Genomic DNA, 14,227 nt, shown 5'->3' with positions numbered 1-14,227 from the left:
CTGGTGTGTGAAATCGCTACTTGTTGAGTAGTGTGAAAGTGGTGTCTGTACTGTGATTCTGCTTCTGTGAGGGATGTGAAAATGCTTGTAGTGTGCAGTAGTAGTGTGCAGTAGTTGTCTGTAGTGTGAGACTGCTGCTAGAGGAGGGTATGAAAAGGCTCTTTGTATTGGGGCATTGCTAGTTTTTGAGACGTGTGAATACTGTAGACGGTGTGAAACTCCCACTGTGTGAGTGATGTGAAAGTGCTGTTGGTAGGGCGTGACTGCTATACTGAGAGATGCGAGTGTTGCTTAGAGTCCAAGACTACTAGCCTGAGAGGGCTGCTACTCTGATGGGTTTGAGGGTACTGGCGATAGCATCAGTAGATGGGATTTGGAATCCTTGACTGTCTAAGTCTAGACGCCCCAAATCACCATCATGATCGGCATAGCTGGCAACATTCTTCAAAGTCCAATGCTTCGACTTTAGCCAGCGGCGGCTCGTCGGCTAAGGCGCAGGAGCATCGCCCTACTACTCTGTGAGCAGTTCAAGATAGAAAAATAAAATGATAATGCAATGTTATCATTTTATTTTCCCGTCCTTGTAAACATTTTAGGTGCAGGCGGGCTTGGCTGTCACAGGAGCAGGTAGAGAAGTGGTGGGCCCTCAGACCAATCATGACACTGCTGTCATGTTGGTGACAGCAGCGTTGTGATTGGCTTGGGGATTCTGGGAGCATGTGTGCTTCCTGTTTCCTACTCCTGGAGTCGACCGTAGAGGCCCGATAGGCCATGGCATAGGTGTTTTTTTTCATCCCCCGCCCTGCTACTCTTGTTCAGTAGCAGCCACCACTGACTTTAGCAGCTTCCACAGGGCGCTAAAGCACGCCAAAGTGCCAAAGTGAAGTCTCACATATATCCTGAGAGCTTTTTCAGGGCAGGCAACTTCAATGCACGTTTCCCCACATTGGCCTATTAATGTGTCTAACGATACACTTAAATATGCCTTATATAGAGCATCTTGTTAGGAGAGGGGGATAAACTCGGTACCCAAGACGTCACTGGCATCTCAAATGACGCATCCGCCATCATACCATGAGGTTAATATTTGAGGGTCCTGACACTGACTCCACCTCCTGCTCCAACTTCTCCCGCCTCCTAACTCCCACCCACAACTCTCTTCCAGTGTTCTTTGAAAGAATTACAACATGGACTGCAGCCATAAAATATCCCTGTTTTCTGAAGAGATTTAACACATTTTCAGCCATTCATTGCGTTGTTTATATAGCCTTTTTTAAACAAAAAAGGGAAACCGTGTTCCTAAAAGACGAAAGATAGGAGCAGCAGCTGATAACAAGTCAGGTGCACAGACGTTTAAATAGAAACGCCGCGTTTTACATATAGTAAGGTAGAATTGCTGTTCGTGCTATAATATACGCATTTCTATTGGCACTTTAATATGTTGCAGTGATGGGGCTCGGAGAGGGGGGTGGTTAGGACAGCGACGTCACTGGTACGCCGCCTACACCCTTTGGCTCTCTCCCTCATACGCGTTGCGCTGATGCACTTAAAAGGCCTTTTTGAGTAAAACTTCTCCAGCTGCATGCCGAAATGATGAATCTCACGCCCGCGCAGCTCCCCAGACAAAGGAGCACCAAAGAGTGAGCCCCGGTGGCTCAGTCGAGAGGATGGTGTGAGCTGCTGGCACTCTGTGGAGGTAGCGCTTAGTCAGTGGTGGAAGGCAGTATTCACCATGCCACATAATAAGTATTCATTCCACCACAAAACAACTGTAGAATGCGTGGTGAACCGAGACGTCATGGGAATTCCTCACTTAAATAAACCATGTGATCCTGGCTAAATCATTGGATTGTTCTGTGCCTCTGTATTCCTATCTGCCAAAATTAACTATCGGCCTAAAAACAGACTAAACATAGACTTTGTTTAATATACTCCCCACATTGAGAATAATCTGCACCTGAAAAAGAGCAAGGGACTTGTCTGGAACTCCCCTTCTGTCTCTTAAGGATAGTGGAAGACCCTGTGGGATCAATGATTCGTTTTAAATAATCGAAGTGCCTGCATTTAATAAATCTGATGATGCCAAGTACACTCACAGGCGTGAATCTCGGAAGAACAAGCACCAGAGAGGACTGGGTCATGGAACAGGACTGGTCACAGAGCACTAGGCACACACAGTTGTTTGGATCCCAGCCCACACCCCAGCAGGCATGAGTCAGTGTGCATTTTGTAGCTCCCCATTGCACGCATGGACGGCTGCCCAACCTGCCACATCTGTGATGCCAGACACTGACGCCGGGCTCCCGCTCTGCTGGAGCCATGGCCATGGATCAAAGTTCTCTGAGTCAGGGTCAATGTGCTCCTGCTACTTGAGCTTAGCTTCGCAGCTTTGTGCCTGGATGACTGATGATACATCTCAGCCCCAAGAGAGGAACAACTAGGCTGAACATGCAGAAAGGTCACTGAGTGCACTTTAACCCTCAATTAGTATACACCGCTCCAGGTCCAGAGACATAGTGAATAAGTGCAGCTGCTGCAGGGTAGACCTGGCCCTCCACTCCTCTAGGCCCTGATGCCACTGCACCAGCTGCACCACTGATAGTTTGCTCCAGCCTGGGAAAGGTCAAAGTGGGAGGAGCAAAGAGCACACATCCTGGCCTCTACCTCACAGCACAAATATGGCTGACAATAATTTCTAGTCTCCAAAGTCCAGCTGCGCACATGTGCACGCAGTGCTTGAAATGGAAAAATAGAAGTGCAGGTACTCTGTAGCAGAGTACCTGCGTGTTTCTGAGAAATGCCGGTACTCTCCAATTAAAAGTATTACATTTGTCTTGAGCAGTTCTAGTACTCTCCCTCTCAAAATAAAAAAGTGCCGATTCTGGACAAGCCAGGCCCATTTAAAGCACTGTGTGCAGGTGAAACTCTCACTGGAGACAGCTAGGGGTAATACACAAGGCCTCACTGAACCTCTTTGAATGCGATGCACCTACTAGCACATGCAGCAACTGGAGGGTCCCAGGTGCAGCACAGCATAGTGGTCCCACCGCAACAATGATGCTTTTAGTTTTAATATACATTTGCTCTATGAAGTCAAGCGTGTGTAGATTGCATGTGGTGCTGCTCTGCTGATCACGCTGTGGAGGTTGCAGCAGCAGTCAGGGACAAGCAATAGTGTCTCACTCGGGCAAGGCCGATGGGTGTGGGTGCACTGCACTCTATGTTTATTTTTATTGTCAACAGAAAGGCAATGCTGTATCTAGGATGCGCCGGACAGTCTGAATGAATACAAACAAATGCACACCTAGTATAATTAATTGCTAGGCGGACAAACCATTTGTGATTGATCACTTGTATTTTTATGAAAAAGTTTTTTGAAACGTTTTTTTGGCATCAAGGGATGCACACCACATTCACAGAAGTACACAAATGCATTGAAACCCAAAACAATACATAAAATTACAATGTACACATATAACAATTGTGATTACAAAAAACAACTGTGCTATGCCTCAAAATATAACGTTGTGCTGAGGCACCAATCCTGAATACAAAATGAACAAGTGGACAGAAAATTAAAATACTAGCCTACTTGTTTCCACCACCACTAGATACGTATTAATTTTGACATGTGGTACAACGGAATAGGAACACACAAAACTAAGCGGAAGTGTAGAATTTGTGCGAATTATGTTCCTATTGTGCCCTGGTGTTTGCAGTATCTGGGTGGAGCAGGACGCCGACGCGTTTCGAACCCATTGAATAAGTTGAGGGTTCTCCTCAGGACAAGGATTGGGGGGTCGTTGTTGCTTGTACTGGAATGTCAGGATACTCCCTGTGGGTATTCCCTTGATGGATACAACACTAAAAAGTCACAGGACGCGTTGCCAGTTCCTTGCAGCTTGTGTGTCCGACGTGCAGACCGATTGAATCGTCAAAAATTTTCTGAACTGCAGCGGCGGCTGCCGCTCGAGTTCGTGCACAGTCACGAACGTCTACCCAACAAGGCATAATCCTCGTAATCTTTGATTTTTTGCACATCGGCACCCCATACACTTTTTAGTGTTGTATCCATCAAGGGAATACCCACAGGGAGTATCCTGACATTCCAGTACAAGCAACAACGACCCCCCAATCCTTGTCCTGAGGAGAACCCTCAACTTATTCAATGGGTTCGAAACGCGTCGGCGTCCTGCTCCACCCAGATACTGCAAACACCAGGGCACAATAGGAACATAATTCGCACAAATTCTACACTTCCGCTTAGTTTTGTGTGTTCCTATTCCGTTGTACCACATGTCAAAATTAATACGTATCTAGTGGTGGTGGAAACAAGTAGGCTAGTATTTTATTTTTCTGTCCACTTGTTCATTTTGTATTCAGGATTGGTGCCTCAGCACAACGTTATATTTTGAGGCATAGCACAGTTGTTTTTTGTAATCACAATTGTTATATGTGTACATTGTAATTTTATGTATTGTTTTTGGTTTCAATGCATTTGTGTACTTCTGTGAATGTGGTGTGCATCCCTTGATGCCAAAAAAACGTTTCAAAAAACTTTTTCATAAAAATACAAGTGATCAATCACAAATGGTTTGTCCGCCTAGCAATTAATTATACTAGGTGTGCATTTGTTTGTATTCATTCAGACTGTCCGGCACTTTCTTTTGTTTGGTTTATAAGAGTGGTTCAAGCCGGTCAGAGACAGGACCCAGCCTTTCCCTCTTCTCTGTATCTAGGATGCAGCCTCTCACACAGTAAACACATTCTTGGATAAAATAGCTGCATGTAAGGCAGTTGCGGTGCATTGCTCGTTAAGCAGCAGGGACTGATTATTGGGCCATCACATCATTAAAAAATAATTAATAATTACATTTTAAAAGTCAACATCTGCAATATCCTGTGGGCTGATCCAAATCGTGATGGGCAGTCCATTGAGCCATTGCATGAAGGTAATTCACCGGAACAAGCCAATTAATGAACGGGGATGAACCAAGATCTCTTCCATAATGTTGTTGCACTCTGGTGTGCGTGTCTGTGTGGTGTTTGATGTGTTTAGTGGTAACATGAGGTCTCCCTTAAAAGATAAAGTTGACTGTAGGCGAGACCTAAAAAGCACACAAAAGATTTTCCAAAAATCCCTTCCAAATTGAAATTTTGGGAAACGGTTCTTTTATAAAGATAGCAAAACTATCCCTTACATACGTGTTCTATAGATCTATGTGAGAGATTGACAAGCTTATTTGTTCCCCTATTTTTATTAACATCATATTCACGTGTTACGAATTTTAGACAGCAGATAAATAAGGAGGAGCTTAAATATTTGATATAAACATATGAGGAACAAGATGCATTTTATAATCCTATAATACCCTTGTGGCGTTTGGTTACATTTACAAAGAATTCACCTTTGGATTCCATAGCGCATCATGGCACCAGAATTGATACGTAACATTCATTTATAGGTCCTTAATACTTAATAACATACTATGTATCCCATATATATATATTTATATTCGGGAAAAATCCTACTGTAAAATGCAACATGCTGAAATCATAAAACTGCCCTCAATCCTGTGGCTGTAAGTCAATACTTGTTTGATGATGAGGATTCCAGATCCCTCGTCGAAGTGAAACAAAGCAATAAAATTAGCAAGATGATATTTTGTCGCATTGACTTTCTGTGGTCTGGATTTGGTAACGTGAAAGCCATCTGTTTTCTATTGAGAGCTTTAAATCAGCATTGAATATCTAATGGGTTCCATTTTGGTAACAGGGTTTCCCAGGAAAGGATGGCGTTGCAGGCCCAAGAGGACCACCTGGACCAATGGTAAGTGTATATTGTCTTAAAGTAAATTTTTAATGAGCAGGCTGCAGGCATACCTCACAGGAGTATCATATGATTTAAACTCGTATTGAGACATTAAAAAGTATAGACAGAAGTAAAAGCTAAAATCTTGATGTCTCAGCATATGTTTCATAAAATGGACCTCCGCATGTCTTAGATATGTAGTGATTTTTTTCCAAATGTCTTGAAACCACTTTTCTTGTATATGAAATTAACAAAACTTTCCACATATCTCAAAACCACTTTGCTAATGTTACCAAAAACTGAGACATTGACAATGCATGTCTTAGAGGTGCTATTTAATAAAATGCTGCACAAGCAAATTGTGATTTTAGGGATGCCTGTCAGCCTGGCCTGGAAGGCCCTTATGACATCACAACAGTGGGTAACCAGTTTAGTTATTAACTGTGTCTATGTCATAGCAGTGGGTTATGAGATTCACAAACTGAAATAAATAATGGAGGCTGTCTATGAGAGCCTTACATAACAAGTGCATTATGGCTTATGGCTGTAAAAATGTGGCAGCTACAACTTTGAGCAGGATATATGCTGTGTTTTGCCAGAGTATCCGTCCTCCAAGCTCCAAATAAGGCCCCTAGTAGGTAAATATTTGTATACAGCAAAAAAAGAGTAGCCAGCAATATTCCACATCCTATCCAACCTGCTTTTGTGTGTGTCCAATTTAATAAGCACGCTGGACCTCGGAGGCCCAAATTTATAAAGGGAAATGAAACTCTAAGCATCAGCATCTTGTTGTTTGAAAAATTATGATCAAATGAATGTCACTCTTGTAACATGGCCGCAGCTGACAGCTATGCACTCAACCCAATTGGAACCAACTCAGAGGCATTCATAACCCTGTCTTGCTTTATCTATATTACTCAGCTCCACATACCTGGCTCCATTGACCCTTCTTTGCCACACCAAGACTCCAACAATAGCCAATTGCTACGCAATCTGCTGTGGCGTCCTGACGTGACTGTTCTCTGTACATCTTTATGTACATATAAATAAACTTTTAGATGTTTCCTGAAAAGAAGGCCTTCTATCAACATTTAGCTATACAAGTGGCATGCTGCACGATTCCTTGAAGTAGCAGGAAAGCAGAGAGCACAGCTTTCATTCTTCGAGTTTTGATGTCTATGTCAGACCGTAGGACCATATTGTGTTTCTTTCAATGAGAGTGTATTTATCTAAACCTATGTACATTTTAGCTCAGGTTGGAGTTTGGTGGCAGTATAGACATTATACAATGCATTTGTACTCTCTCCTTTGTAATATTCAGATTGCAAAAAGGGAATGAAACAGTGCCCAAGGGTCTCTGTAGGGAGTAGGGATGGCATTGTTAGCCAACAGCTCCGGATAAGCTGAAGGCAATTCACAGAGCATTTTTCAGGAGTGAATATGACTTACTCCTGGAAATTCCGAAGCAAGCCAGGAGTGAGTCACTTACTCGTGGCCACAGAAAAATCTTTGTGAATCAAGCTGATAGAGTGGGTGCCAAATGATGTGTGAACCCCAGAAAAGAGGAACTACCAACGTATGGCAATGTGAGGTGAGAAAGTTGGCAACTGGGAACAAGAAAACAGTGAACACAAACTTTTAAAAGTAATCATAATAAAGAGGATGCAGGAGAAAAGCAATTAGTGCACGGAGGGAAACTACAGAGGTGAAATCTGGATGAAGGGGAAAATGGAGTGGCATGTTTTATGGCGCAGTAAAGCAACCGAGCTCACTCACTGAAAACCCTTGATGGATGAGCTGGATCTCAGCTCACTATTAGCCCCCACCAATGGTTTATTTTAGTTATAAAATGTGGCTGTTTTCGAGAAGATTTATGATGGCATTCTGTAGGGGAGCTTAACCTGTCAGTGCGGCCTGGAGCGGATTAAGATGCAGGTTCTTATCATTGCATTAACTGCACATGTCACATGTCTCCCCATGCTGCAGGGCGCGCCAGGAGCCCCGGGAGTACCCGGCCCAAGTGGAAAGCCAGGGAAGACTGGGGATAACGGATTACCGGTAAGCAAACTCCCGCTTTTTCCATCAGTAATGAAACACCCGTGTGCTGCGTCTCTTCGCATCAGCGGAAAAGGCTTTTTATACTAAGAAGGGATGCGATGAAACAGAAGAGGAACGCGCTGAAAACCAAGGGAGACCGCAACCTGTTATTTAAACCCTTGTGTTTTTGCTGTAAATTGTTGGGATATTTTAGGGTTGGAAATCGTGGCTTTTAGTTTCCATGAAAAGAAAGGCAGGCTTACTGTGCCAGGACCTATATTTCTAGGTGGAATAAACGCCACAGGCCTGATCAACTGAATTGCTAGATTTTGTAATATCAGATGTTTCTTTTCCACTCTGGCCAGCAATGTTGCACTGTTATGCATCTTTCAGCATCTTTCATCTCAGCCTAAGACCAGCACACACGTTACCGCACCCACGTGCACCAAAGGAATCAAATATGAGCGGATACCAAAGGGCTAAATGGGTTCCAAATAAGGATTCCTTATGATATGCAATAAATATTTGCGGGTGAAATGCGGTTTCAAAACAATATTTTACTGACGTATCAAAGGAGGTGGTAACCCGTTCACAAATGGGAATGGGTCCCCAGGGGACTCCATCTCCTTTGTGAATAGTCCAAAACATTTTTTAAGACTAGGCATTGCTCCCATGGAACACTGCCTAGTGTTTTAAAATGTTAATTTGATTTTTTTAATGATTCGTGTTTTCCTCTAAGTAAATTGGGGTGTGTTTAAAAAAAATTGCTATATTTAAAAGCAATTACAGATTTAGTGTTCTGGTGACCTAAGCAGACCACCTTCCCTGTGATGGCAGCGATTTGGTGGGTGGAACGCAAACCCACTACTATTCAGGTTTTTTGCGAACCAACCTATGAGTATAGAGGTCAGATTACAAAAAAAGAATGGATTAGGTTAAACTCAGAGTGCATATTGTGATGACTTTTTGCCAAGACCCATCTTTGTACACCTGACCCTATGTTACATGTCTACAGAGCATCGTATTTTCCAATTTCCCATCCCTCTCAACATGGCTACCGCTCTGTCAAGCAAAATCATTTTACACTAATGGATCTCTGCAATGCATAAAGCACCACTTTGAGTCTGAGAGATTTGTTTATTTACATATTTTGGAAACTACTTCAACACTACTAGAAGTTCACAAGCTTTAGATGTCAATATGCCTGAGCCTTACACCCATCATTTACAAATATCAATGGTGAAAATTGTAATAATCTTTACACTCCTCATTATATATATATATATATATATATATATATATATATATATATATATATATATATATAATGTATGTATATGTATATATATATATTAATTTCTATGGCTGTTCAATCGTCCTATTTGTCAATGGGACTCTTACCTGTTATAGTCCTCAAAATGCAAGAGTAGTAGGACCCTATCATGAACAATGTGTGACCCTGAGAAAATGGATTGGCGCATCTTTCTCGATGCATTATCATAATTGCCAGTAGTACCAGAAAGCACGCTGATTACACCTCCTACTCTGTCTGTTTCCAACGTTTTGAACGATAGTGCCTTTTTGTGTGCATGAATGCCCATGTACATGCATTGTGGTTTCTGCTTGCACCAAGAATTTCAGTATGCCCAGTATCTGCTGGGCTTTTAAAATAATTTTCTAAGAACTTGATTGTGCCACGGCCAGACGGAATACCAAAATCAACTCTGGTGAAAATGTTTCAACCATCTCCACTCTAAAGTAGGCCATGACAAGAAATGAGAGAGAAGCCATAGTTGAGTCATCCCAACCATATCTGCTCTTCAAGCAGTTTCTCAGCCTGAAGCCACCAGTAGAATACCAGAGTGGCGGAACAGGCAGTCTGCCCTGGAGCACACCATCAGTTTAATCCCATCAGTTTGAGTTCTCAACTCACTATGCCGGCACCGTCACACTAATGCAACCTGACAGGATGCCCTTCAGCCTAGTCTAAAATCACTTATCCATACCACAATAAAATATGCAGTTTCATTTAGAGGCTGTCAATTAAAACATAATAGTTAGTTTCTTAAATCTCTGTTTCTTGTAATGTGACTCAGTAAATGAATGTGTGGATATAACATTCCCAGACGCAAGCTCAGCGGGAGCTCACATTTGCTTATGTATTTGGCAGCTGTTTTATCAGCAGCATCTGGATATGGTTGACATTGTTTCTACACTTGGTTTGCATTTGTGACTGCCTAGCATGCTTGCTAGCTCTGTGCAGGGTATCCAGCATCACAGACTAGGACTGAAAGAAACTTGTGTGCACACAAACATTGCAGCTGATGTAGTGTGGATTTCAGAACGGCCAGTGATAATTCCTGGGCCATTGCCTCATGCGTGGTTTGAGGAGCAGTGTCTTATCGTTGAATCAAGGTCAACAAAGCAGTCTATCAGAAAAGGTGAAAAATGCTACTCCTCCTATCTTTAACTAACAATCTCCACTAAAGGCACCAGACCCGAATCAGCATATCCCACATTTGTTGTCTGGTAACCTACTTGAGAGTTTATTTTTTCAACTCACAAGTGGTGTAGTGTTCCCGAGGTAGGATCTGCGTGAACTCCAGAAAAGAAATAGCCGTCAGGTGTGGTAACTCCCTGCGTGCATTGCAAAAAGTGCAAAAGATGAGACCAAGCTGTTTAGAGACGGCTGTGTTCATCAAGATGAATGCTCTGAGTTTCATTCAGTTGGCCAGAAAGACTAGATGTGAAACAACAACTGTATAATCTGGTCACCACTGTGGGGTTAAATAGTGTGCAAAGTGTCACAGTCCAACATTTCATTTGTGCACAGAGCTCAAAAGAGGAGTCCTATAGGTATAGGCAAGGCAAAATTGGGGATATATGTGCCAATGAGACATAGATACCTGCAGCTTGAAAAAAAAGTCAGACTGATAGATAGATAGATAGATAGATAGATAGATAGATAGATAGATAGATAGGTAGATAGGTAGATAGATAGATAGATAGACAGACAGATAGATAGATAGATAGATAGATAGATAGATAGATAGATAGATAGATAGATAGATAGATAGATAGATAGATGTTATAACCTTGTCTGTGCAGTAAGAAGACTATTCAGCACCACCTGTAGGCTCATACAAAGTCCACAGCTGCAGAAATCAACATAATCATTTCTGTGAAGTCACTATGCCCTCGATATGACCCCAATATGGGCTATAACAGAACATTAAGGGAGTCGAAACACTTACGTGTTCCCCTATGGAAGATGCAAGACTTAGACAAAGGTCCCTCATCTTACATCATGGCAACCAGGGCCGGACTGGGAACCACAACCGGCCCTGCAAAGCGCTCGGCCAGCCCCCTCCTCCCCACTCGGGGAGGTGCCGCCGAGCTCTATGCCGGGGCCGGTTTTCGGCCGATTTTGTTACAGGGAAACGGCCCTGTAACGAAAACGGCTTCCTAGGGCCCAAAACCTGCCCCCACCTTTGCAGCGCACAGGGGATTGCCCGGTGCCCGCAACGGGCAGTCCGGGCCTGATAGAACCTTAGGCCCTCAATTAATTTGTTGTTTTTTTCTTTACTGATCATATGACTAAAGGAACCCTCTCAAAAAATTCATGGAGGTCCTAAAAGCATTTTTCATTTTGTAGAGAAATGATCCGATATTCATTAAATCAGACTAAAAGGGAAAATGTGAAAGGGTTGCAGAACCCTTTGTTCTCCCTGGGGCGTTGAGTTCTGATATCTGGCCAGTCCAGGAGAAGTCTGATTTAATGATGCTGCTTTATAACAGGATCAATGACGGCGGAAGCACCATCAATCACCTGACACAAACACATGGTTCTTGATACGACCTCAGTTTTTACAGAGTGTAATCGATTGTCATTGTTCCTTCTTTCAGAATGTCCTTTTAAAGCATGGTCACTTTGGGACTGTCAATTATATGCAAGTTTGGTTTCGACTTGCCATGCTATCCTCTTATTTATTTTGAAATTGTTATCGAAGTAATATTTGGATTTTGGATAATGTTATTTAATTTCTGCACAATATAGGAGGCCAGTGCCTCAATATGACCTCATTAAAGGTAAAGGACAGTTCCACCTGCAGCCTAAAAACACAAATCTGCCAGTGCCTTAGCTACAGGGTCAAAAATATCAAAGGTTATAGCATGTGTCAAGAACCCTATAGAATAACTGCAGTGAGGCAGGAGCTGTTGACTTTTAAACTGTCTGCTTCACTTTGTACTTTTTTACACATTGATGGAGCATAGAATGTGTACAGTTTCCTTATCGGGTAAAGAGTTTTTTTTGCCTGTATTGTAAACTGGAATTTCTTTTTTAAAAGATGTGAGATAATTTCAGTATACAGGGTTTGCTTGCAGAGGTTTGCATAGTTGTTAAGGATCTGTTGGCATTTGACAGTAATCTGCCATTCATGATTTATATGATGCTCCCAAAGTGAGGCTAGGCTCTCGTCCTGACTTGCTGTACATTCACGAGGCAACATAGTAAAGGAGCAATTTTTCGAACCGTACCTTTGGGCACATTCTCCTCATTTTACAATTCATACCTAAGTTTGCTGGAGCTGCAGCAACGACAACACTATGGGGCATATTATCAAGGAGGGCGATAAGAGATTATCACCGCTTTTGGTCGGTAAGCGGCGATAATTCTGTTGCTCTATTAGCAAGCTGTCGCTAACAGCAGTTAGCGACAGCTTGTAGGCGATAGCAAGCGGTTTGGGGCCCGCTTTGCATGTCGCTAATGAAATGCAAAGTGGCTGTACCCAACCTGTTAGCGGCTAAAAACAGTCGCTAACTTCGCTATCGCCTATTATCAACGCAGGTGTAGCGATGGAAATATTCCCGCTAAGCGTGAATATCTCCAAAAGCCTAAGCCTGCTCAGACCAGTTCTTAGCCACTATATCCAATGGGAGGTGGATATTATGGCTAAGACCCTATTGGCGTTAATGCGTGAATATCACTGTATTCTCAGCGATATTCACGCATTTTGCCGCTATCGCCGGATATTTTATCGCTAAAAGCACGTTATCTCTGAGATAATATCCGGGGATGCTTGGCGATAAAAAAAACCTCGCTAAGCCCATTTAGCGATAAAAATTGCTAGTTGTTGATAATATGCCCCAGGGTTTTTATCAATAGCAGCACGTTGTTAATTACCTCTTCTAATAGGTTTTTTATGAACTTTTCTGAAGATGTCAATGTTCACACACACCTTCATAATTTTCATGAAGGAATGACATTTCTTAACAGGGAGAGAAAGGCCATTTGCGATATAAACATTCCAGCTTGTACCATCAGCATCAAGGGATTCATCATGTTTTCCAAAAAACAGCTCCATTATACAGCAAGACACGTGCCAGTTCAAGGGGAAAAATGTGGGTGAAAAAGAATGCTGGTACAGTGAAGGAGAAGGCACTGACAATTCAGTGAAAAGAGGAAGAAATATAAATTGAAAGAGTTTAGAAAAATATGAAATGAGTGTGACATTAACAAAGGCAAGCAACTATGTGCCATTACAGGTGTCTCACTTCTATTTCCATATGTTCTTGACTAACTTACAGGCAAATAGCATTTATGGCATTAATATTTCTTATGTAGCATATCTGTGCCATCATAAGCAGTATCTTTGGTTATTTTTTCATTAATATTTTTTCTTGCACCTGTGGCTGTAATCTTCCAAGGGTGACACATCTGTCTATTTTGAATGATTGGTTTAATATACAGTTTTTAGTGTTGAATCCACAAAGTGGGAGGTTATTCATGCACATCTTAATTAATGTACTCATACGCAATACAATGGTGTAGGGAAGTGTGGATAGAACCACATTTTACCTGTCAGAAATAAGGGATGTGCTGGAAGGTGGGTTCCGATCACAGTAATCCCTCCAGAGTGTTTTGATTTTGGACCTTTGGTATTAGGATCCATGCTGTGTCACTAACTGAGATTCACTCATTGTAAGCCACTGCTTAGGTGGATTTGAGTGATGACCGCCATTGCCTGCCTTCTTAAATTAGTCATGCTTCTAAGTTAATGAGGTAAGAGGCTGTCCATGCAAACATATGTGCCAATAGGCATGCACATGGTAAGCAGTCTGATTGAGGAGTGCTGCTGTCTGGTTCAGCCTGAATACATTGGTTATGGCCTGTGCAGACCGTATAATTTAATTTGGCATCCAAAGAGAAAAGTTCTTTTTTTACTAAAGCTTAAGTCTATAGTGCTTCATTGTATTTACACTTATGGTTAAAACTGAAAAAATTAGAAATTTGGGGTTAGCTTAACATAGATAAATGATTGAAGTATATGTTTCTATGTTTAAAAAGGACCAGAGTGCGAACAAAAAAAACAGTTG

The 14,227-nt window shown here is 42.2% G+C and overlaps 1 protein-coding gene across 2 annotated transcripts in view; it reads left to right on the top strand.

Moving 5' to 3' along the window:
- Window positions 1-14,227, top strand: part of COL12A1 (collagen type XII alpha 1 chain) — a 358,581-nt gene that overhangs the window by 325,668 nt on the left and 18,686 nt on the right. For both annotated transcript variants that reach the window (XM_086926511.1, XM_086926512.1), the window contains 2 exons: window positions 5,777-5,830; window positions 7,799-7,870. In XM_086926511.1, coding sequence (XP_086782637.1) covers window positions 5,777-5,830; window positions 7,799-7,870 — 126 coding nt within the window. The remainder of the gene's footprint in view (window positions 1-5,776; window positions 5,831-7,798; window positions 7,871-14,227) is intronic.

Source organism: Lissotriton vulgaris, chromosome 6 (assembly GCF_964263255.1).
Source record: "Lissotriton vulgaris chromosome 6, aLisVul1.2, whole genome shotgun sequence".
In the NCBI taxonomy this organism is placed as follows: domain Eukaryota; kingdom Metazoa; phylum Chordata; class Amphibia; order Caudata; family Salamandridae; genus Lissotriton; species Lissotriton vulgaris.
This window is presented reverse-complemented; position numbering and strand designations above follow the sequence as displayed.